At 40.9% G+C, this 25,982-nt stretch overlaps 1 protein-coding gene across 10 annotated transcripts in view; it reads left to right on the forward strand.

Moving 5' to 3' along the window:
* MYO9B (myosin IXB) overlaps positions 1-25,982 on the forward strand; it is a 131,211-nt gene that overhangs the window by 84,914 nt on the left and 20,315 nt on the right. For 4 of the 10 annotated variants that reach the window (XM_072601291.1, XM_072601285.1, XM_072601287.1 and 1 more), the window contains exons 15-30: positions 1,258-1,347; positions 3,379-3,492; positions 7,169-7,208; positions 8,628-8,750; positions 11,609-11,689; positions 12,585-12,695; positions 14,286-14,408; positions 15,008-15,157; positions 15,249-15,415; positions 15,818-16,765; positions 19,212-19,278; positions 19,571-19,695; positions 22,651-22,784; positions 23,461-23,660; positions 24,436-24,534; positions 25,292-25,465. In XM_072601291.1, coding sequence (XP_072457392.1) covers positions 1,258-1,347; positions 3,379-3,492; positions 7,169-7,208; positions 8,628-8,750; positions 11,609-11,689; positions 12,585-12,695; positions 14,286-14,408; positions 15,008-15,157; positions 15,249-15,415; positions 15,818-16,765; positions 19,212-19,278; positions 19,571-19,695; positions 22,651-22,784; positions 23,461-23,660; positions 24,436-24,534; positions 25,292-25,465 — 2,746 coding nt within the window. The remainder of the gene's footprint in view (positions 1-1,257; positions 1,348-3,378; positions 3,493-7,168; positions 7,209-8,627; positions 8,751-11,608; positions 11,690-12,584; positions 12,696-14,285; positions 14,409-15,007; positions 15,158-15,248; positions 15,416-15,817; positions 16,766-19,211; positions 19,279-19,570; positions 19,696-22,650; positions 22,785-23,460; positions 23,661-24,435; positions 24,535-25,291; positions 25,466-25,982) is intronic. The other 6 variants (XM_072601288.1, XM_072601289.1, XM_072601294.1 and 3 more) reach the window with 2 other exon arrangements.

Consider the following 25,982-nt stretch of genomic DNA (forward strand, 5'->3'; position numbering starts at 1 on the left):
GTCTAATCTATTGAAATCCATTTAATCTCAGTTTACAAATTTTCTTTTCAAATTTTGTTTGTAGATACTTGTTTGCCAAATGACTTTTTTGTTCATGCAAAGTGATACATTCCTCTTATTCTTTTAAGATTATCAGGAGCATAGATACTTCTTAAATTAATTTGCTTCTGCTAGTTCTCAGTTAGTATCTTCAGATTTTTGTTTGAGATACACAAAATATTTTGAAGTCCTATGGCAGAGCTGGGAAAGGCATTTGATGCAGCCTAAGCAAGGTTGGATAATTGTCCCCCAACTCACTTCCAGTGAAGGTATGAATGTAACTTTACCTCTGAAAAGAGTAATTTATTTTAATTTCATAGTGCAATGATAGTTGTTGGGGCAGGGGGAGGGAAATCCTTGCTATTTAAGTATTAGTTACAGTATTTGTGGGATTCTGAAATATTGTCATGTTTCTTCATTTGTATTAGTCAGCATTGAAAAAACAAAAAATTCTTGATAAGGTTTGTTTTCCTTCATAATTGTATACCTGCAAATAAGTTGCTGTACTCTCTGAGTTCTTGCACCTTCTCTACAATAGGGTAACTTAATGTATCACAAAAGAAATACCAAGATGTCATGCAGAATGAAATTTCCTGGTGTTAAAATGTATACATATATTGATAGTCATATTAAAAACTGCCTTGTGTGCCACCCCACTCTGTCCTCTCAGGCCTTGCTCCTTCAGTGGCAGAAGCAACAACTGATGGTCACCCCTAAACATGCTCTTCCCACCATTATTGCATCATCAATGGTGCATCACATGTATCTAGGGAAAATCAGACCATTCACCAAATTATATCACAAAATTCCTTTTTTCACTGAAGGTACTAGGCAGATAACTCTTAAGTTGAAAAATAAATTAAAATGTAACCCAGTGATACATCTGATGGCTTCTCCCTGTGTTTATAGAACTTTCTCTTTGTATATATTTCAGTGGATCTGTCTTGGTATTCTGGCTGGTGGTGCAAATCAGAACTCATTCGTACCTTCCTAGTCTGTTTGCCTCTTTCCCATGTTTTAAATTCTGTTCACAAATAAAGGAGAGACATGATGGTTACCAAAGCTATACATGTGCTTTTAAAAGAATAAAGCTGACCATTAACAGCTGTGTGTTGTGAAATATAGGTTTCATTGCAAGATAGAGCCCAGGTGATGCTCTCCATGTTCAGAATCAACTTTTCCTAACATATTTAGGTGATATAAATTTTCCCTTTGCAGCCGTTCAGTGCTTGATTTCTCATTTGATTGCTCTGAGGAATTCGATATTAACGCTTTTGAGGACATCATTGCTTTTTATGAAAGCAAGAAGTAAGTAGGCTTTGTAAGGAGAGACCAGGGAGGCACATTCACGGAAAGCTAATCTTCCTGAACAGGCTCAGTGCAGAATTCAAGCCAGGAAAAAAGTGATACCAATTGTTCCAAAGAAAATGGAATGGATTACAGATTACAGATCTGTGAAATGTTAGAGGCTGAGGCGTGGTGACCTTGACAGATTTGGCACTGCAAAAGGCAAAAAAAGATGGTTTTTTAAGAGTTGGGGAAAAACGAATCTTGTTTTATTTTGGAAAGCGGCTGTTGCACTGAGAAGCTCAGGAGTATAATAGCATTTTATACTTAGAAGTGAAACTTAACACTTCTGTTATTTTTGGTTTGTGCCTCTCTGGAAAAGGAGTGAAAGAAGGTAGGTACTTAGCATGGTGCATGGATTGAATTAAGTCCTTATTAGGCCTTATCCCAGGCTAACTTTTAAGAGCTTAAACATGTATTTAAAATAACCTGACCCCAAAGAAGTGAAATTTGACTGTTGTACTTTCAACTACTTCATTTCCAAAAATATTGATCACATATTTTTAAAGGAACCTTTGAGGTCAAATCCAAAACTCTAACAAAAGTAACAAACTTAAAGTAATATTTTGAAGCACTTAATTTGAATCTTCTCAAGCTGTTTCAGAGAATGGCCTTTAAATACTATGATTTTGAAAATAAAATCAGATGACAAAACAGCATTTTACTTGCTTTAGTACTACAAAAGAAGTAAGTAAAATATGGATCCTGCCTCTATCAACATAAATCCTAACTCCCGATTCCTTATAGAGAGTCTCCATAAGCATCCTCTGGCAAACCTTCTTCTCACGAACCTCTCATTTTAGCCAGGCTGTACCTTGAACAGACAACAAACATGATCCATTACCAAATCCTCACTCCTCAGGTTGAATAGGACCTGCCTGAGCCTGTGCTGTGCTGGCGTAATTTTTGAAAAACCAGTGTCACCTGTTCACCATCAGGAGATGTCCTAGTAGGACATCTGGAGGGGAAATAGCATTTTGACAACTAAAAAATGCCAAACCAAAATTACTGAATAAGTGAAATTAATAGAAAAATTTCTGTTACAATTTTTTAAGGAAAGATCCTATGAGATTATTTTGCACATGCAGTTGCTATATATTATTTTACAGATTGTTAAAATGCCATTAAACTCAGACTTTTCTGTAATCTTTTAAGGAGGTTGGTATGATATCAGAAAAAAAAAAAATACAGTTTGCATCTTCCCAAATAAGGCACCTTCTAATCCTGAATCCCATGACCCCGAGTAAAACATTCTTTAACATATTAAAGATACATATATATACATATATAGGCACTTTTAAACAAGTCCACTAAGAGTCATAAATTTGCTCCTATGCATTGTCCATGGTTATTCTGATTTCCATGGGAAACCATGTTGCAAAGAGTTCACCTGTAGAGTAGTAACTCAGTCCTTGCAAAGTTGCTTCCAAGAATCCTGGCTAGAAGGGACATCAGATGTCATCTAGTTCAACAGCTTCCTGAGCTGTGGATCCCTCTCCTTGATATCCTTGACTAGTGTTCCCCCAGATTCTGTTGGAAGACCCCAGAAGTTCTTCCGCTTTTGTGCAGCTCTAATTGTTAGAAAGTTCTTCCTTATGTTAAGTGAGCATCTGCCTTTAACTTCAACTTGTTGGTCATAATTTTTTCCCCTCAGACCAAGCAAAATAAAGCTAAAGTATTTAAAGGCCAAAATCATGTTCTAGCTGCCCTCACCCTCAAGTCTTCTCCTGTACAGAGAGGATAAATAAAATTTTCCTTGTCCCTCTCTTAAAGCAAAGAAGAGTACCTTTCCCAAAGATGAATTGAGCATTGTTGGAGTACATGTTTATGATCACATAGCCTGAGAAAGCACCCTAATTTTAACTTTGGGGCACATTGGGTAATAGAACTTCCTGTTTCAACTCCTCTGGTGATGGGTCTTACTATTTTAACGCCTTGTTTTCTCTATCCGGGACATCTTCCTCTCTCTGCCTTTCCCTTTGGACCTCTTAGGGATTTGCATGACCAAATCATCAAGACTATAAAAGGACTGCCCTGGCAGGGTGAAGACCCTCGTAGGCTTCTTCAGTCCCTCAGTCGGCTTCAGCAGCCCCGGGCCCACTTCCTGTGAGTTCCTGGTGCTTTGGGTAATACTTCTTTGCAAGTGCAACAATAACCATGCTATTCCTTCAGTGCAGAAGCAGATGTTATCTGCAAAAATGCATTGCCTCTGATAGAAAATAACAGGCCCAAGTAGATTCGGGTGGCTGCTGAAAATATTTCTTGTTTAACTCTAACTATTGCTAAGGTTTCTTTGACTGCAGTGAATGTGCTGTAGAATGCTGACTTCCTAGACCACAAAATGCCTTGAAAACCTTCACCATGAGAATTGCCTCCTAACTTGGCTCTAGTTACTCTCCTCTCCCATTCATCCTTCACACTACAACCAGAGTCATCTTCCAGCCCACTTTCCTGATCCTCTTGTTCCCCTTCTGACAAACCTCAGTGATATTCCCTGTCTCCTAAAGGTGAAGATACAGACAACGTCACTTGGTGTTTAAGGCCTGTCAGCCTGGCTCCAAACAATCCTTAACTCTTCTGGCCCCTTCCTGCTGTCTCTTCTACTGGCAGTGACCAGATCTTGACCTGCCCTCCCTCACCTCGCCTTTGTGTAGGACCATTCAACAAGATCTTATTAAGTGTCAGCTATTTGATAGGCACTGGAAATCAATAGACAAAAGCAGTCTCTGACCTCATAGAATTTACATTCTGTTACAACATGTACGTAGAAAAGTCAGTATAAAAGATGCATGAAGTAAATGCAAAGTAATTTTGCAACAGAAAGGAGGCCTCTAGCAATAGGGGAGATTAGGATGGTTCCTTGTTGTATGTAATGCTTGGGCTGGTCTTTGAAAGAAGCTAGGGATTCCATGAGATGGAGAAAAAGGAGTATATTCTGAGCATGAGAAAGAGCCTCAGCAAAGTACAGAAACAGGAAAGAGAATATTATGGACAGGGCAGGTGGGCCAGCTTCACAGGACCCTAGAGTATATGGAGACTAGTGTGCCTGTGGTGCACTGAAGCTAGATTGTGAAGGGTGTACAGGTCCAACAAACAAGATTGTCTTTTGCTGTGGAAGCTAGAGGAAATGACTAGAGTTTCTTCAGCAGGGCAGTGACATGATTAGACCTGTCTTTTAGGAATATTTGTTTGGCAGTTGTGTAAAAGGTAGATTGGAGAGGAGAGTGACGAGACAGGGAGCCCAATGAGGAGGAGGCTGTTGTACTCTGTAGTCCAGAGGAGAGATGGTAGCCAGGCTGATCTATGTTAGTGGTCCTGTGAGTAAAGAAAAGCAGGCGGATATTGTAGAGACAGAACTTTCAAGTCAGCAGTTAATTGGCTCTAAGGAAGTAAGAGAGGAAGAAGAGTAGATGACTCTGAGGTTGCATGACTGGAAGGATTGTGGTATCCTCAACAGAAAGAGAAAAGTTGGGGGATGGGAGTGAAAGATTATGAGTTTGAGATGCCTCCAGGAAATCCAATTAAAGCTGTCCAATATACACTTGATGATATGGGGGCAAGGGAGGGAGGGAGTTCAGGAGAAGTCAGTTGCAGAGAGGTGGTCATTGAATTTGCAGACCCTGATAAAGTCACCCTTACGTAGGCAAGTCCTGAAACAAAGTCCTGCCATATAGGAGACAGATGATAAGACTGAGGACCAAGAGAGGACAGTGTCATGAGAACTCAGAGAAGAGAAAGAATCTAGAAGGGATAGGATGGTTAGCATCATTAAATGCAGCAGAGGTCAAAAGGATACTGAGGAAAGGCCATCTCATTTAACAACTCAATGACCGAATCACTTTGGAAAAAGAAGTGGAAAGCTGAAGCCAGGAGCCTGATTGCAAGATGCTGAGAAATAAGGGGATGGAGTAAGAAAGCAGAGTTGTTGAGTGAGTATAGTTGGGGTTTTTTTTTTAGGAATCTGGTTGTGAAAAGCAGGGAATCTGGATCCCTTCACACTTTCATTCAAGGATCAAGTAAAAGTTTTTTGTTATGGATTGAGGATATCTGGGAATGTTTTTAAGAAGTAGGGAAGGTGTCAGTAGATAAGGAGATTAGGGAGAGAAAAGGGATTGAAAGGGTGAGCTGCCAAAGGAGATGGAAAGGAATGGGGATCAAGGGCACAAGCAGAGGGGTTGGCATTGGCACCTCTTTCTCAGATTAGAATAAAGGAGGAGGAAATGAGGAGTGATGTATAGAATTGGAAAGGAGAGAGTGTTAAGATGGCTTCAGTTTTTTCTTGAGAGTGTACGGTGAGCTGTTCTGCTGAGTGAGAGGATGGAAGCCTGCTATATGTGGCCTAAGACAAAAGAAGATTTGGAACAAAGAGTGCGGGGAGTAGGACAGACAGTCAGGGAAGAGTAATTCTAGGTAAGCAGGCACCAGTGAGGGCCTCACTGAGATTACATGCCACGTCAGCACAAGTCCTTTCTGTTCTCTGAGGCCAGCTTAGTAGGATTTTGTTCCCTGATGTCTACCTTGATCCTCCTCAATGAGAAGAGCTTGACCTCTCCCAACTTGGATTGGAGTTATTCCTACATATTTCATTCCTAGCTAGATTGCAAACTGCTGGGGGAAGGCACTGTGTTACTTTTATTTCTGTGCTTTCAGTACTCATCACAGGGCCTTTCTCAGTTTAATAAATGTCCATTGCCACTGTGACATACATATTCAAGAGACTTTTATTTTCTTGTTCTGCACATCTCATTCCCACCCCCTCCAAAAAACCCCACAACAATTTTGAATGTGTGTAGAGCTAAATCTCAGCATGCAAAGGGAGCCTCCTTTTTTGTGTTTCTCATTGTTGGTCCCAAAGAAACATCTCAAAAATACATGTGGAAATCTGTAGGTCCCAAAGACTTTGTAATGCTTTCCCACTTGTGGCCCTCATTTTAATCTAATTCTCACCTGCTTGGAAGCTAATTTCTACCTTAAACTCATGTGGTGATAAAAGAAAAAGTTAGCTCCTGCCCTAGTAAAATTTCAAAAAACACAAAGGTCAAAACTTCACTTTCTAGCAAACCGCATGCTATAGCTTAGGAAGGCCTAAAGACCTTTAGTTAGGATTTCTCCAGAAATATTACTGAGGCATCTAGTACAATGAAAAATATAATCAGTCTTAATCAACTGATGCTGTAATCTAGAGGCATCATCCTGAACTTGAAGTCGCTCCTGCCTTCCCTCCAGCCTCTTCGTGTTATCCTGAAGCATGTTGTTCTGCCCTCCTCATCACAGCACATCTTGCTCAGTACTCCTCTATGCCAGATGCTCTTTCTGTGTCCTTTTAGCCAGTGTTGCCCTGCACTTAGTAGACATTTCATAAATGTTTGTTGAATTATCTTGTGATCCTTCAGCAAAATCTTCAGCAGGCCACAGTTTTTATAGGTTAGAAAACTTTTTTAGGTTAGTCATTGAAGCCTCCACTTGAACAATATGAATGGTCACTGACCAGATGCCCTTTGACTTTGCTAGTAGCTATGCTCTCAAAACAAGAAGTAATCATTTATCTGTGGCCACCAAAGTGTGTGCATTGTAGCTTGATTAGCTAAGTTACATATTCATACCTTCCTCCCCTGATACGATTTTTAAAGAATTTCTAAAGTAAGTTGTTGCACTTGTTCTCCTCCTCTCTGGCTTCTTAGCTTGACCTAGCTAACCTGCAAGGCATGGCTTGCTGAACTAACCCAAATATAGAAATCATGTGCATTCAATTTCATAAAAACCATTTTTAATATTTTAACAGGAAAAGTAAAGGTATCAAACAAAAGCAGATCATTCCAAAGGTAAACTTGTTCAACACATTTAAAGATGTATTATTTTGCAAGTCGTGAAAATGCATCTCAGCAGGTGGACATGTTTAAAACAATATTGCATAACATAGTAAATTATTTTCTTGGCTTAGAAATTTTCTAGCCCACTCCCTTTTCTAATACCAACACAAGGGAGAAAACATATGTTTTTCAACTTTTGTAAGAATGACTTTTGTCACACTTGTTTTAGTTGTTTACATATATAAAATGGTATGAAACCCCTAAAAATTGTACCAAGAGCCCAGTCTGCTAAGTAGAAGAAGGGTTGTTGCATTGTTTGTATTGAGGAAGTACCTACATTGATGAAGTCTTAGATTGACTTGAAATCCCTATAAATGTGACCAGATTGTGTTTTATAGCTTTGGACAGTCACTTAACTTCTGGGCCTTGGTTTCCTCATTTGTAAAATGAGAGTGATAAAATGTTACATTTTTAGAGTTTTTAGAGAAGTGATTTCTACATAGGAAAGCTCTATATTTTTCTTTTTGTTATATCATCAGGGTCAAATGACATAACTTTGTAACCATCAAATGCTATATTATCAGGCAAAAAACATGAGTGTTATTAACACTTCTGGTCAACCAGTCTAACAGATTATCACTGGTAGGACAGAATATTTAACTAGAGTAATTCAGGCTGCTACAGAAGTAGGATTTAATGAGCTAAATCACTATAAAGATAAGAAGCTTTGCTTTTACTTGGAATAGACCGCTGTATTCTAGAAACTATATAATTACATAGTGAGTAGCAGAATATCCTGATACAGGAGAAGCATCATCTAAAGCAGAGACTCTCAAACTTTTTGGTCTTAGAGCTCTTTTACACTTTAAAAATTTAAAGACCTTTCATTGGGCTCTTTCTTTAAGTAGTTTTTGAGTATGTGGGTTGTATCTACTGATATTTACAGTATTAGAGATTAAAATATCTTAATATTATTATGAAAATAGTTTGACCTCATGGACCCCTTTAAAAGATCTCAAGAACCCCAATGCATTTGTATACCACACTTTGAGTAATACCCATCTGAAGGGAAAGGAAATAATACCACCCTTCAGACTGAAGAAAGGATTGAAATACAAATCCCAGAGGATTTTTAAAAGGCCTTCCAAAGTGAAGACCCCATTCAGAATGGAATATAGGTTAAATCTCATTACAACAAATATACAACTGCGAGTTTGCAACCTCTAATGATACTCAGACTTAAAGGCCAAATTCTGACTTTACCAAAGAGCTCAGAGAGTCCTTAATGTTCATTGTAATGAGGTCAGACTTGTGTGAGATGGTGCTGTTTCATTTGTTAGAGCGCCCTTTTTCGATTTTAGTGATGACATGTTTCTGTTCAGGTGTCCAGGGGTTGATGAGTGCACATCAGTCTCCATATTTCTGTTTTAGAATTTGCTAGATTCCAAGTCTCTGAAGCTCATTGTCAGCATGACCCTCCATGACCGCACCACCAAATCCCTTCTTCATTTGCATAAAAAGAAAAAGCCACCTAGCATCAGCGCCCAGTTCCAAGTAAGTAGAAAAGGAGAGGCGAATGGGTAATGGAACAGAAGAGTCCAGCTTTTGTGTTGGGGGATCTTCACTGTGATATCTACTGTAACTTGGGAGAGGACACACACACACACACACACACACACACACACACACACACGACAAAAGTGACTCATCTGTTGGAAGATTCAGATTGATCATAGACCACTGGAGCTGGGAGGTTCCATAAAGGGGCAGCTGTTCTAGCTGTCTACTTGGCAGCGGAGGAACAACCAAACCATCCAGAATAGGGGGGCTCTTAAAGCTCTCTACGTTAGTTCTAAAGACTTTATACCCATTTTTCATTAACTAAGACCGTAGTTCAGGCCTTTATCAGGCCTTTCCCTGAACTATTGCATTACCTTTCTCATTGCTCTGTCTGTCTTCATTCTCTCTTCAATCTGTCCTCTACATGGCAACCAAAGTTCAAATCCAGCCTCAGAAATCATCTAGCTGTGTGACCCTGAGCAAGTTATTTAATCTCTGCTTGCCTCAGTTTCCACAACTATAAAATGGGAATAATAATAGGATGTACCCCACAGAATTGTTTTGAGGATCAAACAGGTTAATATTTAAAGCACTTTGCACTGTACCTGGCATGTCTAGTAGGCACTGTACAATACTTTTCCCTCCCCTTCTTTTCCCTTTCATAAAGCATAGGTGTCTTTGATCCTGCTGTATGTGGCACATAGTAGGTGCTCAATAAATGCTTTTGATTGATCAGCCTAAAGCCTCCAGGAGTGCCTTACCACACCCACCCACATCTGTCTCCAGACAGCCTCTGCTTGGAAGAAAAAGTTATGAATTTGGCTCTGGGAAGATTTCTGTGTTCCATACCTTTGGTAGAATCTTAAGCTGTTATGCGTCCCTTGGACTCAGTGAAATGCAGGCTGCAGCAGAGCCTCAAAAACAGGGGCATCTTTAATGAAGACGGCATTTGTGGGCTTTCTAAAGGCCAGGCTCCACTGGCCGCTCCCTGCAGTTTCAGAGATGAAAAGATACCTCCATATGTCACATTACATGGCAGCCTCTGCCAGTACAGAATTGTTTGCTGCTATTTCTCTAGCTTTTGTGAAAGCTACTGAAATTAAAATTCAAACCCAGCCAGGCTGTGCCAGCATTCAGAGGAAAGCTGCTCGAAAAACTTGTCAAAGAGAGGCTAAATGCACTCGACAAAGAAGTTGCTCTTTTATGAGTGAGACAGACAGCGTGTAACGTGGTAATGGCTTGTTTCATGAACTTGCTGGAGGAATGCTTTACGGGAATGTTGTTCTCAAGCCTACAATTGACTGTCAAAGGGAGAACAGCTGCTTGCAGCATTTATAGCGGGGGTATTTGTGTGATTGTCTCTCACTCTGCTGATTTGATGGTACGTGTTGAGAAGGATGACAAGGGCAGCCTTGCTGCCTTCACATCAGGCATTAGCAATCCCAGTTTCCTCTTCAGCCTCAGCCTGGAACTTGGATTCTCACCCTGGGCTCCAAGTGACAGCATTCTCTAGTCCTGATCTTTGGCCTAGCTTGCCCTTGGGCAGCCATCTCCAAGACGTACTGTCTACAGTTTTGGCCTCCAGTATAACTCTCTCCTTCTGGCCCCCAACTTTCCAGCTCTAGAGAGCTCTGTGGGGTATCTTCCCTCAGCAGAGTGTAAGTTCCTTAAGGGTAGGAACTGCCTTTCTTGCTTATAATTGTAACCTTGCATTTGGCCAAGTGCCTGACAACCTAGTTAGCTGTGAATAGATCCTTCTTCATTTATTCCAGAAGCTTGGCCTCAAAGATGTGTGGAAGAGGCTTGTTGCCCATGTCAGCATTATTACTGCCCCAACTACATTGGGGTGGTTTAACTGTGACTCTGAGACTTTTCCATCCTCTTCCACCTGAGATGCCAATATCCCTAAAGATGTTTGGATTGATTCTGTACTAGAGAAACCAAGATAAATCATGGACTGAATCTATCTTTATGTTGCTCAGTGCTGAGCAAAATGTAAAAGGCACTTGTTATATTTTTGACAGCATAGAAAATTGATGTAGTTATCAGCTGGATCCTTGCCTGATGTAAAGATTTCAAAATTTTAACTGCTGCAATAAACCAATTATTTGTAGAGGGATTTTTAAAAGTTATATGAAATTAATACACACAAAGAATTTCTGTGAAAGGACTTTTTAAGTCTAAATAAAAATGTCTTGCTCATTTTTATCATAAAGCATTTATGTAGCACCTACTATATGCCAGATACTGCTATGTGCTTTAGAAATATTTCATTTGATCCTTACAATAACCCTGGGAGTAGGTGCTATTATTATTCCCATTTTATGACTGAGGAAACTGAGGCAAACAGAAGTCAAGTGACTTGCTCAGAATCATACAGTTTAAAATCATACAGATTTTAATCCAGTTCTTTCTGACTAATCCCCATGCTCTCCAGGTTTACACCACCCAGTATCATGTTTTCTTCATCACTTTTCATTGTCATCCTCTTCTTTCTGTCCTTGCCACTAACAGAATTATAGGTCTCATTTAGGTTTTATACAAGCCAAATTTAGAGAAAAAAAACATGGCTTAGATTCAGACTAGCGTGGGGATCTGAAGTCAGTAATCAAGTCAGGAGACCATAGCAATGCTTAGTGACTGATGTGGAGTTCCAAGAAGGGGGTGGGAGCAGTGGGAGGTAACCATCTGTCTGTCTCTCTTTCTCCTCCCTGCCCTCATTTCTCTCCTTTTGCTTTTTTAAAGAGGAAATTTAAACCTAACATCTGAAATAATACCAGAGATCTCTTGAATTATTCTCTAATTAGATTTCCACTTTTCTAAATGACAGACATTGACTATTTTTTTCCCAGGCCTCCCTTAATAAGTTGTTGGAGACGTTGAGTAAAGCTGAACCATTCTTCATTCGATGTATTCGTTCAAATGCTGAGAAGGTAGGTGAAGGCTTCCCACCGCTCCTCATGTAGGGATATCCTTGATCAGAAATACTGAGATAACTACATGTCATTACAAGGCAGCATCACTGTTAAAAAGTAAAGTGTTTTATACACCTGTCACAGTACAAATTGTGGGAAATTGCCAGATGCTTACACAGAGTGCAGTCATAGACTGAATCAGATCAACAAATATTTAATGGAAGCCTACATGTGCGAAACGTGCTGATGAAATTATATTGCCAGAAAGAGACTCAAGATTGGCTGCTCAAGCCCTCTCCTTGCTAGGCTAGTCATAGGCAAAACCATCTGATTTGTTTGTAAGGATCTCCAGTCATGAAGATTATACAACATGAAGCCTATTGCAAGGGTAAATATCTTCAGATAATACTCTGACCATCCAAGTGCCTGTTATGCCCCTTTTTCCTTGGTTTTTGCCTACTTTGGAATGGGAATTGGCCAGAACTTTGCTTGAAGATATTTTTAAATTACTCATTTAAATTACTCACTTTTTTTCCAAATACTTTTGAAAGGGGTGTTTTTGAAGTTTTATTCCTGGAATTTATATGTTCTAGGCTTTTCTCCACCCTTCTATGGCCCTCCTCCCCAAAACCCTTGCTGCTTAAAAAATAGTCTTAAAGGTAAAATAATTTTATTGAATACTCAAAAATGACTGCTCCTCAGCAATACCTGGAGAACAAGCAGAATAGTCCTGTAATTACGGAAACTGGGTATGCTTAAGAAGCATAAGTATATACCCCTTTTTTCTATTAAATCTAAAAGTAGCATCAAGAATTAGAAGAAACTAATGTAGGAAACATACTTTTGACCAGATTGGTAGGGTAAAGTTCAGGAGTACTGAATTCTTCTGAGTTGTATTTTGTGTGCTTTCCAGAAAGAGCTCTGCTTTGATGAAGAACTGGTTCTGCAGCAGTTAAGGTACACTGGAATGTTAGAAACTGTACGAATCCGGAGGTCAGGTTACAGCGCCAAGTATACCTTTCAGGTATTTAAATACACCTGCCACACTGAGTGTTTGCAGAGTTAATTCTTTTTACCAATCGAGGGACATTTTGCTGCACACAAACAGTACAGTGGGCATATGTTAAAGTTAAGGAGTCTTACTTAACCTTTACTTGTCATAGTTTTGATACTGCACAAATCAAATGATTATTTATAGGAAATTTTCATAGAGTCAAAGACTTTTATAACCAGAGGGAACTTTAGAGGTCATTTAGTCCAAGTCTGTCATTTTACAGAGGAGGAATCTGAGGCCCAGAGAGTTGATGCAGCATGCCTCAGATCTCACGAGTCAGTAGCAGATCTGTGACTAGAACCCAGGTCTTCTGATTCCCAGTCTTCTTATGCACAGGATCATTATACTCTGCCAGTTTTCTTTGTTTCACTGTGAGAAGTGTTGGCTTTAAAAATGTATGTTGTCACTTTGCAGTAGTGTTTTTATTTCATCATTTACTTACTTATCCACATAAACAAGGATGCTTATTTAACCCATTAACTTATTAGTTCTAAGGTCTCTGTCCCCCAGCATTTGCGTCCTGAAGATTCAGTGCTGGAACATCATCTGGTCTAGCCCTCTTACTTTAAAGAGGAGAAAACCTAATCCAAGAGAAGCAGAATGACTTGTCTAGGGTCACACAGGAGCGTGAGATTGGAAATTAGCATCTCTGATCCCAGAGTTCACACTCTCTCCCTGTTCTACACTGCCAGTTTTTCTAAAACAACAATTTGCATTTAAGTTTTTATATATTGGGACAGTGCTTTAAAGTGTGGGTTAGAGTTCAGGGACCAGAATATGCATTTTTCCTTTCAAGTTGATAATTCATTACATCAAATTCTAGCAAAATATGTGCATAATCTTAGTGAAGGGAAACTAGTCTTGAGAAATCAGTAGATGTGGATTCTAGGACTGGCTGTACTGGTATTAGTCTGACCTGGAGGTTCACCTAACCATTATGTGCCTTAGCTTCCTCATCTCTAGAATGAGAATAAGTGCTACCAAACCTTTTCACACAACTGGGAAGATGAAGTCATTTCATAAATGGAAAAGACTAATGCTTGTTGTTGTGTTTGTCCTTCCTTCTGGAAGAGGACCACGACATCAAGATGATGACATGACTTGCACTTGACTTTGATTTGAGTGACGGAGGGCTGTGTAGGTCACCAACGTCTCTTTCTGCTCCTGAGCCGTCTCGGTGCGGTGGCCAGATATTAATCAGGATGGCTGGGGATGGCCCAGGATGAGAATGAATGCAGGAATAGTGAGAAAGAATTACAGAGGCATAAGCTGCTTTTTATTCATATGGCATGTGGTTGCAATGCACTCTTAAAATAGATCTTGATGAAAAATATTTGATGATATACCTAATAATATATGAGAAATATTTTAATGATATGCCTAATTCTGTATCTTCTGAATAACTGAGACACTAACCCTAAAAATGAGATTTTTCTTAACTTTCTTGTAGAGCAAATGGCCCTAAGCTGGATGTAAAGATAAAGTAATTGTTTACTTGTGCACTCTCCCATTGATGCAAAAACTCAAGTAACTCTCTTTTTCCTAATTTAAATCACTTAGGATTTCACAGATCAGTTCCAAGTATTACTACCCAAAAATGCCAAACCTTCAAAGGAGATGATAGCTGCTCTGCTAGAGAAGATGGACATGGACAAGAAAAACTACCAAACAGGAAAAACTAAGGTCTGTTCAGTATTTTCTGAGCCTTTGTGAAGCCAAGGGCACTCTCTTTTTTACTTTGAGTTGTGAACTCTCTTTTTGTTTCAGGAGTCTAGGGCACATTTATTCCCAGAAATGTCAGGAGCCGGGTCAGAAGTGAAAATTTATTGTAAAATTAAGTTTTTGGTTAGAAACCTTTAGTCCCCTAGGATAAAAGCATTTTTATTTTTTCCTTTTAAAAAACTATCCTTGACTTGTGATTTTATCCTTTTTTTTTCCTTTGGTTTCTTTGGAGAGTTCTTTGAAGGGAATGAGTATTTAGAATATTCACTCAGTACTTACCTCATTTGCTATCTTATATACGGGCAAACTGATGATATCTTTAACTTGTCCTTGGGCTTTACCCAGTGCCCTGTTAGCCACTTTTGCACACTTGCCCTGTGTAGGGCATACTTATTGAAATTAAGGTGGAGATTTGGCTTTTAAATTTCTGTCCACTTAACTTGAATGTAGTACCTTCTAACCTTAGATCTTGCCTATATAGAAAAATGTCTCTGTAAACTTAAGGAAAGGTAGACTCTTGGAGAGGAAAAGTTCAATTTAAGCCTTCTCTTCTGAATTAGGTGTTCATGAAGGAAACTGAGCGACAGATCCTACAGGAAACACTTCACAAAGAAGTGATTCGGAAAATCATTCTCCTCCAAAGCTGGACTCGAATGGTCTTAGAAAGAAGACATTTCCTTCAAGTGAAGCAAGCAGCCATCACCATTCAGGTCTGTTCCTTTCAAGATAAGTGGTTGATGTGCTTGTTAAAGGTCTGATCCAGGCCAAGTCAATGGTTAAGTTTTTAAAAATATTTTTTAGGCTTTTTGGCGTTCTTACCACGTTAGGAGGATTCTAGCGAAGGCTGAGGCAGCTGCTTATATTCAGGCATTTTGGAGAGGATACCAGAAGCGGAAGGCCTACCAGAGGCTGAGGCGGAGCACTCTTCTCCTGCAGACTGTAGGCAGAGGATACCTGCAAAGACAACGGTGAACACAACTTGAAATTGGGGGGAAGGGGTACACTCATGTGCACACATAGGTCTAAAAAAGGTCTTGAGAACACTGAACTTAGTGAAGTTGTATTTTTGTTCTTGCAATTAATGTCATTAGTTCTTTTATGAGTGAAAAAATTTCCTTTTTTCAAGCTCTTCTGACCTGAACTTGGGTACATGAGGTTGGACAGGTCAGAGTGGCTGAAAGCCAAGGTGAAGGAGGTCTCACCCTGCCTATCTACATGTCCACCCTTATCTTCGTTGGCCAGGAGTTGTATAGTATAGATTTATGTGGCTTAAAGACTTTGGTTCAAACACCAGTGGGTCAAGTCTTCAGAGACCTCTGTCTTCACATATCTTTCTAAAGCTCATGCTTTTTTTTTTTTTTTTTAAACAGCTTTGGCCAGATGGTTTTAGAAAAGAAGAGGATTGAGGAAAAGAAAAGAGAAATGCAGCAGGCCCTGGAGAAAGAAAAGGAAGAGGCTGGATCCCCTGAGGCAGAGAACAGGGAGCCAGGGCCCAAAGAGGAAGCTGTCACATCAGAGATAGAATTGACTCCTGTTGGTGTTCCAGAGTGTGAGGTCCATGAAGCGCATGCAATAGAAGATGAAAAACAGAGTTTACAAAGAGAAAAAGAAAACCAGAATACTGAGAAGGCTCTTCCTTCCCAGAAAAATCTCATAGAAGGTCATGAAAAGAGCACAAGTACCCGAGAAAAGCGTGAGTCACGACGGCAGAGGGGTCTGGAACATGTAAAGCTACAGAATAAGCACATACTGTCTTTCAGGGAAGACGGCAGTGTCCGAGAATCTCCAGAGAAGACGGTGCAGGGACAGAAGGAAGGCTGGCAGGAAGCTACTTTGCAGAGTAAAAGAGAAGAGAAAGTCCCTTCAGATAGAAGCTCTCTTGATGAAATAATGGGCAAGGAAAATTTACTGGGGAAAAAATCAACAGAACTAAAGCAGGAATTTTCAGGTAACCAGGTTCTCGAGTCTAAGAAAATGGAAGAAAATCTGAAGCTACAGCAAAAAGGAAGTCAGAGTTACAGCAGTCTGGAAAGGCCGTCCACTCTTCCCCTGAACAACAAGGTTACCAGAGGTGCTGCTGAACAACCCCAAGATAAACAGAAACCAAGCACTGGCCAGAAAATAAATGAAAGGCCAGAGAGTCCTACTGCTTCCCAGATCCAGAGATACCGAGAAACTGATAGTGAGCGATTGTCAAGTGTAGTAGAGTTATGGAGAGAAAAGAAAATGATGGTTGCTGGCACCGGTCCAATGCTGAGCCAGTCCCTGGACCTGAGTGAGAAACACAGGACTTTTGGGTTACCCCTAACGCCCGGAGAGTAAGAATACTTTTTTTTTTTTTTTAACATTTTTCATTAAGAGTCACCAACATCAGTTGATTTTAATTGATAAAGATGTGTATGTGTTAAAGTAAAAAGCTTTCAATTCAGCAAACATTTATTACTCAACTACTGATGTAAAGAGCGCCCTTCCTGGTGCTAGGGGAGATGGAAGAAATAAGGCAGAATTCCTGCCTAAGACCCCTGGGTGAGTCTTGCCATCTGCCCTACTGCTGAACCCTGAGGATTTGTAAGGATGGGCACTTTTTTTTCTCTTTGTGTGCCTAGTACTTGGCGCATAGTCAGGGCTTTCTCATTCATTCACTAGAGGATGTGTCACATACATCAACAGCTGTGATGTACAAGAATGCATGAGAGGTTCAGACAAAATGCTTTAAGAATTTCAGGACCAGCAGGGGAGTCAGAAGGCTTCATGGAAATGGGGACATTCACACTGGGCCTTTTATAGGCTAAGATTGTTTCAGCAGCAGAGATGTAAGGCCAGGGGATCATGGGAGATACCTTAGAGGTCTTCTGGTCTACTCCTTCATTTTACAAATGGCCCCTTCCTCCAGGCAACCCAGGAGGTTATGGGCAGAGCTAAAATTTGGACACAAGCCCTCTACCACTTACTCAACCGTTCCTTCCACTGCAGAAACAGAGAGGCTAGGACTCTCAGGCAGTGCCCAGTGGCAGTGAATTGTCCCTTCTGGCCAGAGCATGTACTGCTTGCAGTGAGATTCAAAAGTGAGAGTTTGTTGAGGGCCGGCAATACGAGGTAAAGGGGTTTAAATTTGGGGGGTAGACAGCATGGAGGCTGAGCAGACATGACCAGAAAGTTAAAGTTAAGTTTTAGTAATCCCATAAGAAGCCATGGAATATGTTAGGAAAGGGGAAGGACTGAATAGTCACTGTATAGTCTAAGGTCAGTGATGTCAAGGCAATTATTTATTCAATAAAGAAATGTTCATTCTCTACCATGACTGGGGTTCAGTGTGAAGAGTACAGAATCTGCAGGCATGGTCATACTCTCTAAGAGTCACCAATCCAGTTAAATAATCAAAGAAAGCAAAGGGAATGGTGAAAAGATGGAGTGATATTACCAGGACAAAGTAAGAAACAGGGATATGTATTTGGGAAGCTAAGAATAAGAAAGCCAGCTTAGCAACAGGGGAGCTCAAAATTGAGTTTTCAGAGCCTAGTCAGAATTCCAGAAGAGTGGAGTCTGACTTGGGAAGCTGGTCAGAGTCAGGAAGGCTAGGAGAAAGAAGGATGCAGCATGATTCAGGACCAAAAGCCTGGGAGAAGATAACTGCCAGGGAACATCTGCAGGAGAGAGACAAGGCCCACCAGACCTTAAGTAGTAGCTCTTTCCCTAAGTAACTCCTCTACCCTCTTGAATGTCACTCACAGGTAAACTTCCTGGGTGCCTGCCTTGCCCACCTCTCTCCCTGGGGCACATACCTAGACACTGCAAGGCTACACTGGGTATAGGAATCAGAATCCACTCAAGTCATCCTCTGCTACTTCATTGCAACCTAGGGATGACCCTGAGCTGTTGGCATTTCTGGCCAGTCTAAAATGGCTTCATGTACAGGCCTGGCCCAGCAGGGGTGTGTGTGTGTGTCAGTGTTTTTCATCCTAAGCTCAGTCTACCTGAGGCCCGGTGAGGTTCTAATCACCTTCAGTGGAAAGAGTATCCACTCAGATGAAATCATAGATTCTAGAGTATTTCAATCAATCTATTACAGTTTAATAAGTGCCCACTGTGTGCTGTGCACAGTGCTAACCACTGGGGATACAAAGAAAAGCCAAAAATAGCCCCTCTCCTCACGGTGCTTGCAGTAATATGAAGAGCTTATGTTTAGATAGAATGCTTTCTGATTTTCAAAGGACTTTACATACATGATCTGATTAGATCATCCCAGCATCTCTATGAGCTAGGTTGTATAACTATTATTATCTCCACTGTGTAGATAATGAAATTGAGGCTAAGAGATCACACAGCCAATAAGTAGCAGCACCAGGTCAAATTCAAACTCATTCCTCCTAATGCCATGTCCAGTGTTTTTTCCACTCTAGATCTCACTGGGAAAGAATTTCTCATCCCTGGAGTAAATAGGATAATTTTCTTCTGGAGCAGATAGGTGCAGTGGACATAGCACCAGGCCTGGAGTCAGGAAGACTCATCTTCCCAAGTTCAAATCTGGCCTCAGACACTTACTGGCCATGTGACCCTGGGCAAGTCATTTAACCCTGTTTGCCTCACTTTCCTCGTCTGTAAGATGAGCTGGAGAAGGAAATGATAAACCACTCTAGTATCTCTGCCAAGAAAACCCCAAATGGGGTCATGGAGAGTCAAACACAACTGAAATGACTGCACAGCAAGAGCAGAGAAGTATTCTTCAATCAGTGTCATAACAGTTACCCTTTTGTGATCTTGCAGGGATCGAGGATTTTCTTTATCATTGAGTGATGTTGATAAACTAGTTCCTTCATCTACCAAGACTCAGGTAGGATCTTCGTGTGTATCATTAAAAGACATAATTCTGTTCTCCAATGTTCTCCTATTTCCTGACTACACTGCAGTTGTTTCACTAGTCCTAGGTTGCCTACCCTTTCCAAGGCTATATAGAGTATCATCTTGCCCTCACCAAAAAAAAAGTTAAAGTGTAAACGACATTGTTTTTTGAGCAAGTGATGTTTTCTTAGGGTCTGGAGTGATGGAGTGAAAAAAGAGGTGAAGCCTATGTGTTGAGGTGCATGATTAAAGCTCCCCTTGACATTCCTCTTCATCTGCTGCAGGTGCATACAGAAGTGGTGGATGGCAGCAAGATCTCCAAAAAGCAGTCCACTATCCCAAGGAAGAAGCCCGGGGAGTTGTCTGCCCAGGGCGACAGCCTGTCCCCAAGCCAGCAGGCCGACTCCAAGTATGTGCTTGTGTTCACCAAAGGAGCGGGTAGACCTCGGCACGCTTGGGGGTCCTGACGCATCTTCCCACTCAGCCTGCTCTAGGGCTTCACATCCTTGTGACAGGAATTGCTCCTTTGAGTTAAGGTTCCCGTTCAGATGCATATACTGATGCTGTTCAAGTTGACAGATACTCATTCATCTTAGCTTACACTTAGGGTGTAGCTCTGTAAGGTGTGCCAAACACTTCACAATCATCATCTTGTTTGATCCTCATAAAATAGATTCTCCATCTTACAGAAGAGGAAACTTGCCCTCTGAGAAATTGAGTAACTTTCCAGGGGAAAAGTGTTCTGAAGTATCTGACCCAGGATTCATGTCCAGGTCTTCCCGATTCTTAGTTCAGCTCACTTTGTCTGACCCCACACTGCCATGGGGCTACTCCTTAGGCTGGCAAAGAAGCTGACAGTAATGAAAATGCTAACTCATGTCTCCATAGTGCACTTATTTAAAGTTTATAAAGCACTTCCTCTAATAGCTTTACAGTACAAGAAAACTGAGGCTCAGGTCTCCTGGCTCCACATTCAGCACTTGTGCCATAGTTGTGTACTGCCTTTGATCTAGCAGCAGATTGAGGCTTGTGTATACATGATTATTCTGTGTTAAAAGGAAATGAGTGTGGTGATCTGGGAAGGGTCCAGGAGGAATGGGAGGAGAAGGAGGAAGAAAACGGCCATCAATAGCTAGAATGAAGGCAGGAAAGAGAGCAGGAGGAGATGGGGCCATTGGGAGGGGAGAAGGGCTTCTCTGCCCATGGAGAGCTGCACTGGGTCTGCAACTTAGAGCCTTCGAGAGGGGACCAGGCCTGCCTGTTAGTTCATGGGTACAGAGGATGCCCAGGGAGAGGCAGGGCAGCACCGGCTCTGGGAGGGTGGTTAGAACCCCAAGAGGCTTGGTCACTTGCTTAGGGTCACTTAGCCAGTTGAGGTCCAAAGCAGGAACTGAACTCCATCTTGTCTGACCTCTTCAGGTAGAATAGAGGACGCAAAAGAGTGTGGGGTGAATTGGACAAGAAAGATAGAACCTGCATTCCAGAGGAAGCAATTGAACTTTAGTCTGTTACTGTGGTCCAGAGGAAAAGATAAGACAGGAGATAGGAGGCAAAGGGGGCAGGACAGGATCAGTACAAGGAATGTTACGGGGATAGAACAAAATTTAACAACCAATTGGATATGGAGAATGAAGCCAAGCTTTTAGGCCTAGCTGATGAGGAAAATAATGATACTTTCAACCTTCAACAGAAACAGCAACAGTAAGAGGAGGGACAGGCTTTCTAGGGCAAAGACTGAATTCCTTTTTACACGTGTGAAGTTTGATTGTGGTACCAGGCCAGCCTGGGGGAGATACTAGCACACCACTTAACTGAATGAATTTGAGGCTGTGGCTCTGGGGAAAGCTTGGAGGAGGAGGTAAAGAGTTGATAATCAACTATACAGAGGTGATAATTAAAATGGATAAGATTATTGAGGGAGAAAGAGAAATTAAAAGGGCTGACAGCATTGGGGGATTCCCACATTGACTGGGTGGGAGGAGGAAGAGAAACCAGCACAGGAGACCAAGAAGGAGTGGTCAAGAAAGAGGAGAACAAGGAACGAAAAGAGCACATTCTGAGGGACGTGGGTGGGATCAGGAGAGTCAAAGGATACAGAAAATTCAGGAGAACTAAGAAAGGGCCATTGGTTTGTCGATTACAGAAGATCACAGACATTTAAGAAAGTGTGGGTAGTGAGGAAGCAGAGTCCATTAGTGTATGCTGCTCTTGAGAATTTTGATAGTGAAAGGATAACGACCACAGATGATTGCTTGGGGGGGTTAGCAGCATCAAGAAAGATACTGTTAGAAAGAGGGAGACAAGATGTAGAGGAGCCAATGGAGAGAGAAAGGGAAGCTGAAGATGAAAAAGTACATGATAGCATTTTCTTGGAAGAAATGGAATACTCTGGAGTGGAGAGTTAACTTGGTAAGAAGGGTGAACTGAGGAAAGAGAAATAAGAGGTTTTGAACTAGGCTGGAGGAGGTGAGCCTCAGTCTGAACAGGGAAGCTAGGAAGCCAGAGCTTCTTTTGTTGTGTCAAAGCAGAGAACCACTAGGGACCTAAGCTACTGGGATATGAGACAAGTCAGTTTTGATTAAGGGATGCAGAGCTTTGGAAAGGCCTGAGAACAAGCACAAGGTTTGGGGGTGGGGAGTTAGGGTTAGTACAGTTTAGTGACACCCCTGAAGCCAACTGAAGATAGCAAGAGACTGCCATCTAGCCAACAGCTTACTCTAAACACTTCAGTTTGTTTAGTACTTTCACAATTTAAAAAATATTTTCTGTACCCTGTGAGGTAGGTAGTGCAAGAATTACTGTCACCATTTGACAGAGGAAGAAACTGGCTCAGAAGGGTTAGTTGAATTGTTCAGAGTCACATAAAGTAGTAAGATATCAAGCCAGGAGTTCATCCCAGGTCCTCATTCTTAGTCTCATGCTCTTACGTCACACTGTCTCTTAGGCCAGCCATGGTTTCATGTTATATTTAAAAACCCCACTTTGTCTAGAGAAGATGAAAAATATGTGCTCTTGGATGGAGGAAAATTAGCAAAAAGGAAATTTATATAAGAACAAGTTTTCCCTTTTTTTTAAAGACTTTTTTCTAACACTACTTTCTTTAGAAGTTCTCAGAGATTCTTACATAATCATAGGGAAGTTTTCAACAAAGTTCATTCCTAAAAGAATCAGGCACTTATATGATAGATTACTGGAGGTGGGGGAAATCTGTGTATATTGATTAAGATAGTAATATATTATTGGTAGTAAAACAGCCATATGTCCTCCCCTTTTTCATTTTATACTGTCTCATTAAGACCTAAAACTCTAAATGCTATTTACATGCCACATAACTGAGCAGATTTACTCATACTTCGTTCTTTAGATCCACATTCAAGTGGCTTTTCATGCCTAAAAATAAAGATAAGAAGTACAACATAGAGGGAACAGAAGAAATGGAGCCGGCTGCCCCTGGGCCCGCAATGTTGGAAGCTGTGACAGCAAAAAGAATCTCAGAAAGTAAGTTGTCTATATCATGATTACTCTTAAGAATAGGAATACAGTTCAGCTCTGAAACTGTATAGCAAAGTCACAGTGTTTGTAGAATGACAGAGCGGACACAAGAGAATATTATTGGGCAACAAAAAATCAGTATAAGAATGTAAGAAAGAATAAGCCAGGGTTTAGACTGAGCAGAATAAGTCAGACTGAGAGTGATGTGCCCATCACAAATGGAAATGGAATTCCAAGGCACAGGGAAAAGCAGCAGAGGGTTCTCCCTCTTCCCTCACGGCAGAGAGGTAGAGGTCTATGAGGATAGAATAAATTCTTGGGAGAATCACATGAAGTAACATGTAAAATATTTTGCAAATCAAAATACTGTATAAATGTTAGCTATTATTGTTAGATGGGGTCCCTGTGTCACATATGTTTGCTCAGGTATTTTTCTTTGTCACAAAGGAGGGTTCAGACAGGGGCAAGAGTTGAAATGATGGAACTAGAGACAAAAGACATACGAAAATCTATTTTTTTAGATGTCACAGTGATTTCCATCAAGCTTCTAAAATAGCACTTCAGATAGTTTAATGGTGCACACAAGCTTGGATTGCAGCTTAGGCTTATGCTTTATAAATGGCTCCCTGTACTGCTGCACTGTTCCATCTACTTAATGCTGTAGAATTGCTCTTTTCCCTAGCACCATCTGGATATCAGAACCGCCCGCACACAGGAGAACGAGACCGTGCTATGAAAGAGCCATCCAGCAAAGCAAAGAAGAATCGTAACATTAAGATTAGTAAAATCACAACAGTGTCTGAGAAGTGGAGAGAGTCAGTGTTCCGGAAAATAACAAATGCCAATGAACTGAAATACCTTGATGAGTTCCTTTTGAACAAGGTGAGATATTCAAGCAGAGGGCTTTAGTAACAGCTGTCAAGGGTTCTAGTACACTTTGTCCAGTAGGGGAAAAAATAAACCTTTTCCTGACCATGTGTGAAGTCCTGAAGTCTTTGAAAACTGTACCTGCAAAGCACAAGTCCTACTACTAGAAAGGCTTCAGACTTGGGGCAAGAAGCAAGCGTGTGCTTGTCCTTTCCTGAGGACCAGCTCAGCTCAGCTGACCATGACAGTAACTCATTAAACATCCACTAAGATGTCAGGTTGTTGGGATCCACATCAGTAGAGAAAGACCCACACAGATGAAATTACAGGTGCTTGCAGGATTTGTTAAGTCATGTTTCCCTTTTACCTGGAAAAGGAAGCAAGGCATTTATTGGCAGAAAGGAAGAAAACTTGCTAAAGAGGCCTAGAATTCTCCCTCTCCTAGTGCACTATACTTGTCTAGGAGGCTTCCCATACCAGCGACCTCTTAAATTGGTAACTAACTGTTCATTATCATCTGAAAGGCTAAGAAACTGGAAGGACTGTTTTTTGGGGGGCAGGAACTCACAACATTGCAAGTCGTAGGACCTGGGGAGGTGAGTGGGCAGAGTGGAGAAAATGACAGAGCACAATTGAAGACCTTACTTTGTTGAGCCAATAAATACTTATCATCATCATTAAACTTGCTTTGTTGGCTGTTATCCCCAGGAAGTTACAAATTCAGCATAAACCAAAAATGTCATTGTCTTAAAAGAAAAAATTAATTATTTTATTTCTTTTTGCCTGTCAGATAAATGACCTGCGCTCTCAGAAGACTCCCATTGAAAGTTTATTTATTGAAGCCACAGAAAAGTTTAGAAGCAATATAAAGACTATGTATTCTGCTCCGGTAGGTACCTTTTTTTTCTTGTAAACTCCAGCTTTAACTTGATATAGGTGTGCGCTATCAGTAAAGGGGATGGGAGAAGAGAATATAGATATGAAAAAGACCTAACCCTACCTTCATGGTGCTTTGAGTGAAGAAGACCTAACCCTACCTTCCTGGAGCTTTGAGTCTTGTAGAGAAGGTATGAGGCTCACTCAAATAATCATAATGTAAAAGACAACATAAGAAAGATGTAAAGTGTGAATGGAAGGTAAGATCATTTCCCCTGGGGACCTGGATTGGCTCCCCCAGTGAATGGCTTTCAAGCCATGTCCATAAAGGATGAATACAATGTCAACAGGCAGAGATGGGGCAGCAAAAGCATGATGTCATGTAAAGAACATGGGGCTTGAGTTAAAGTACTTGGGTTTAGGGCCCAGCTCTCCCTGTGGGTCAAACACCTGCCTTCCTTGAACCTAGCTTTCATCATTTGTAAAATGAAGGAGGTGAACCCGATGCTCCCTGAGGTCCCTCCGGCTCTGAATGCTGCACTCCTGTGGTGAGAGAGAAGGGAATTATAGGGGGTGAAGAAGAGTATGGACCTCTAGAGGTGAGCGAACAGAGCTTGTGTGTGGAGAAGTTCACAGGCACCCTTCCTGGTGGAGTACTTGAAACTTTTGTTTCTATGACCTTAAATTTAACTGATCATTTGTTATAGAATAATAGAAAATATAGGATGTCTTAATATACTTACACTTTAAATTTGACTTTTTAATATTAGAATGGAAAAATTCATGTTGGCTATAAGGACCTGATGGAAAACTACCAGATTGTAGTAAACAACCTGGCAATAGAAAGAGGAGAAAAGGATACCAACCTGGTCTTGAATCTGTTCCAGTCCCTTCTTGATGAGTTCACCAGAGGATACACAAAAAATGACTTTGAACCACCAAAGGTGGGTATTGTGACCCAGTCCCTGAGCTGACCTAATCTTCATATCTTTTTTTCTTCATTCTTAAATCTGAGTACTTAAGAATTCTAATACACTTCTGCTAATTCTAACCTCTATTCAAATGCAAATGTTCAGACACCAAACTTGTGAGACTGGCTTTTGGCACTGACCAGTCTTCCCTACAAAGAATGAAAAGTTACAGGAATGAATTATCAGTGGACCTGTGGAGGCCTAGAGGAGAGAAATTCAATTGAATAAAATGTCTTAAGCATTGTAAGCTAATGAGTAGTGAGGAACATAGTCCCTACCCTGAAAAGGCCTGTAATCTCCTAAAGGGGATATATAGGAGTATAATACAGTATTCAGCATGATTTGAGAGGAAGGAGAGAACAGTTTGACAAAAAGAAAAGGTAGGACCACAGATTTCACTTCTAGCAAGTAGACACAGCAATGTTCTCTCCTTCCACTGGCAGTGATGTGCTGTGTGACCCACACTCAAGGTGCATGCCGGTCTCCAAGA

The sequence above is a fragment of the Notamacropus eugenii genome, chromosome 4, assembly GCF_028372415.1.
Source record: "Notamacropus eugenii isolate mMacEug1 chromosome 4, mMacEug1.pri_v2, whole genome shotgun sequence".
In the NCBI taxonomy this organism is placed as follows: domain Eukaryota; kingdom Metazoa; phylum Chordata; class Mammalia; order Diprotodontia; family Macropodidae; genus Notamacropus; species Notamacropus eugenii.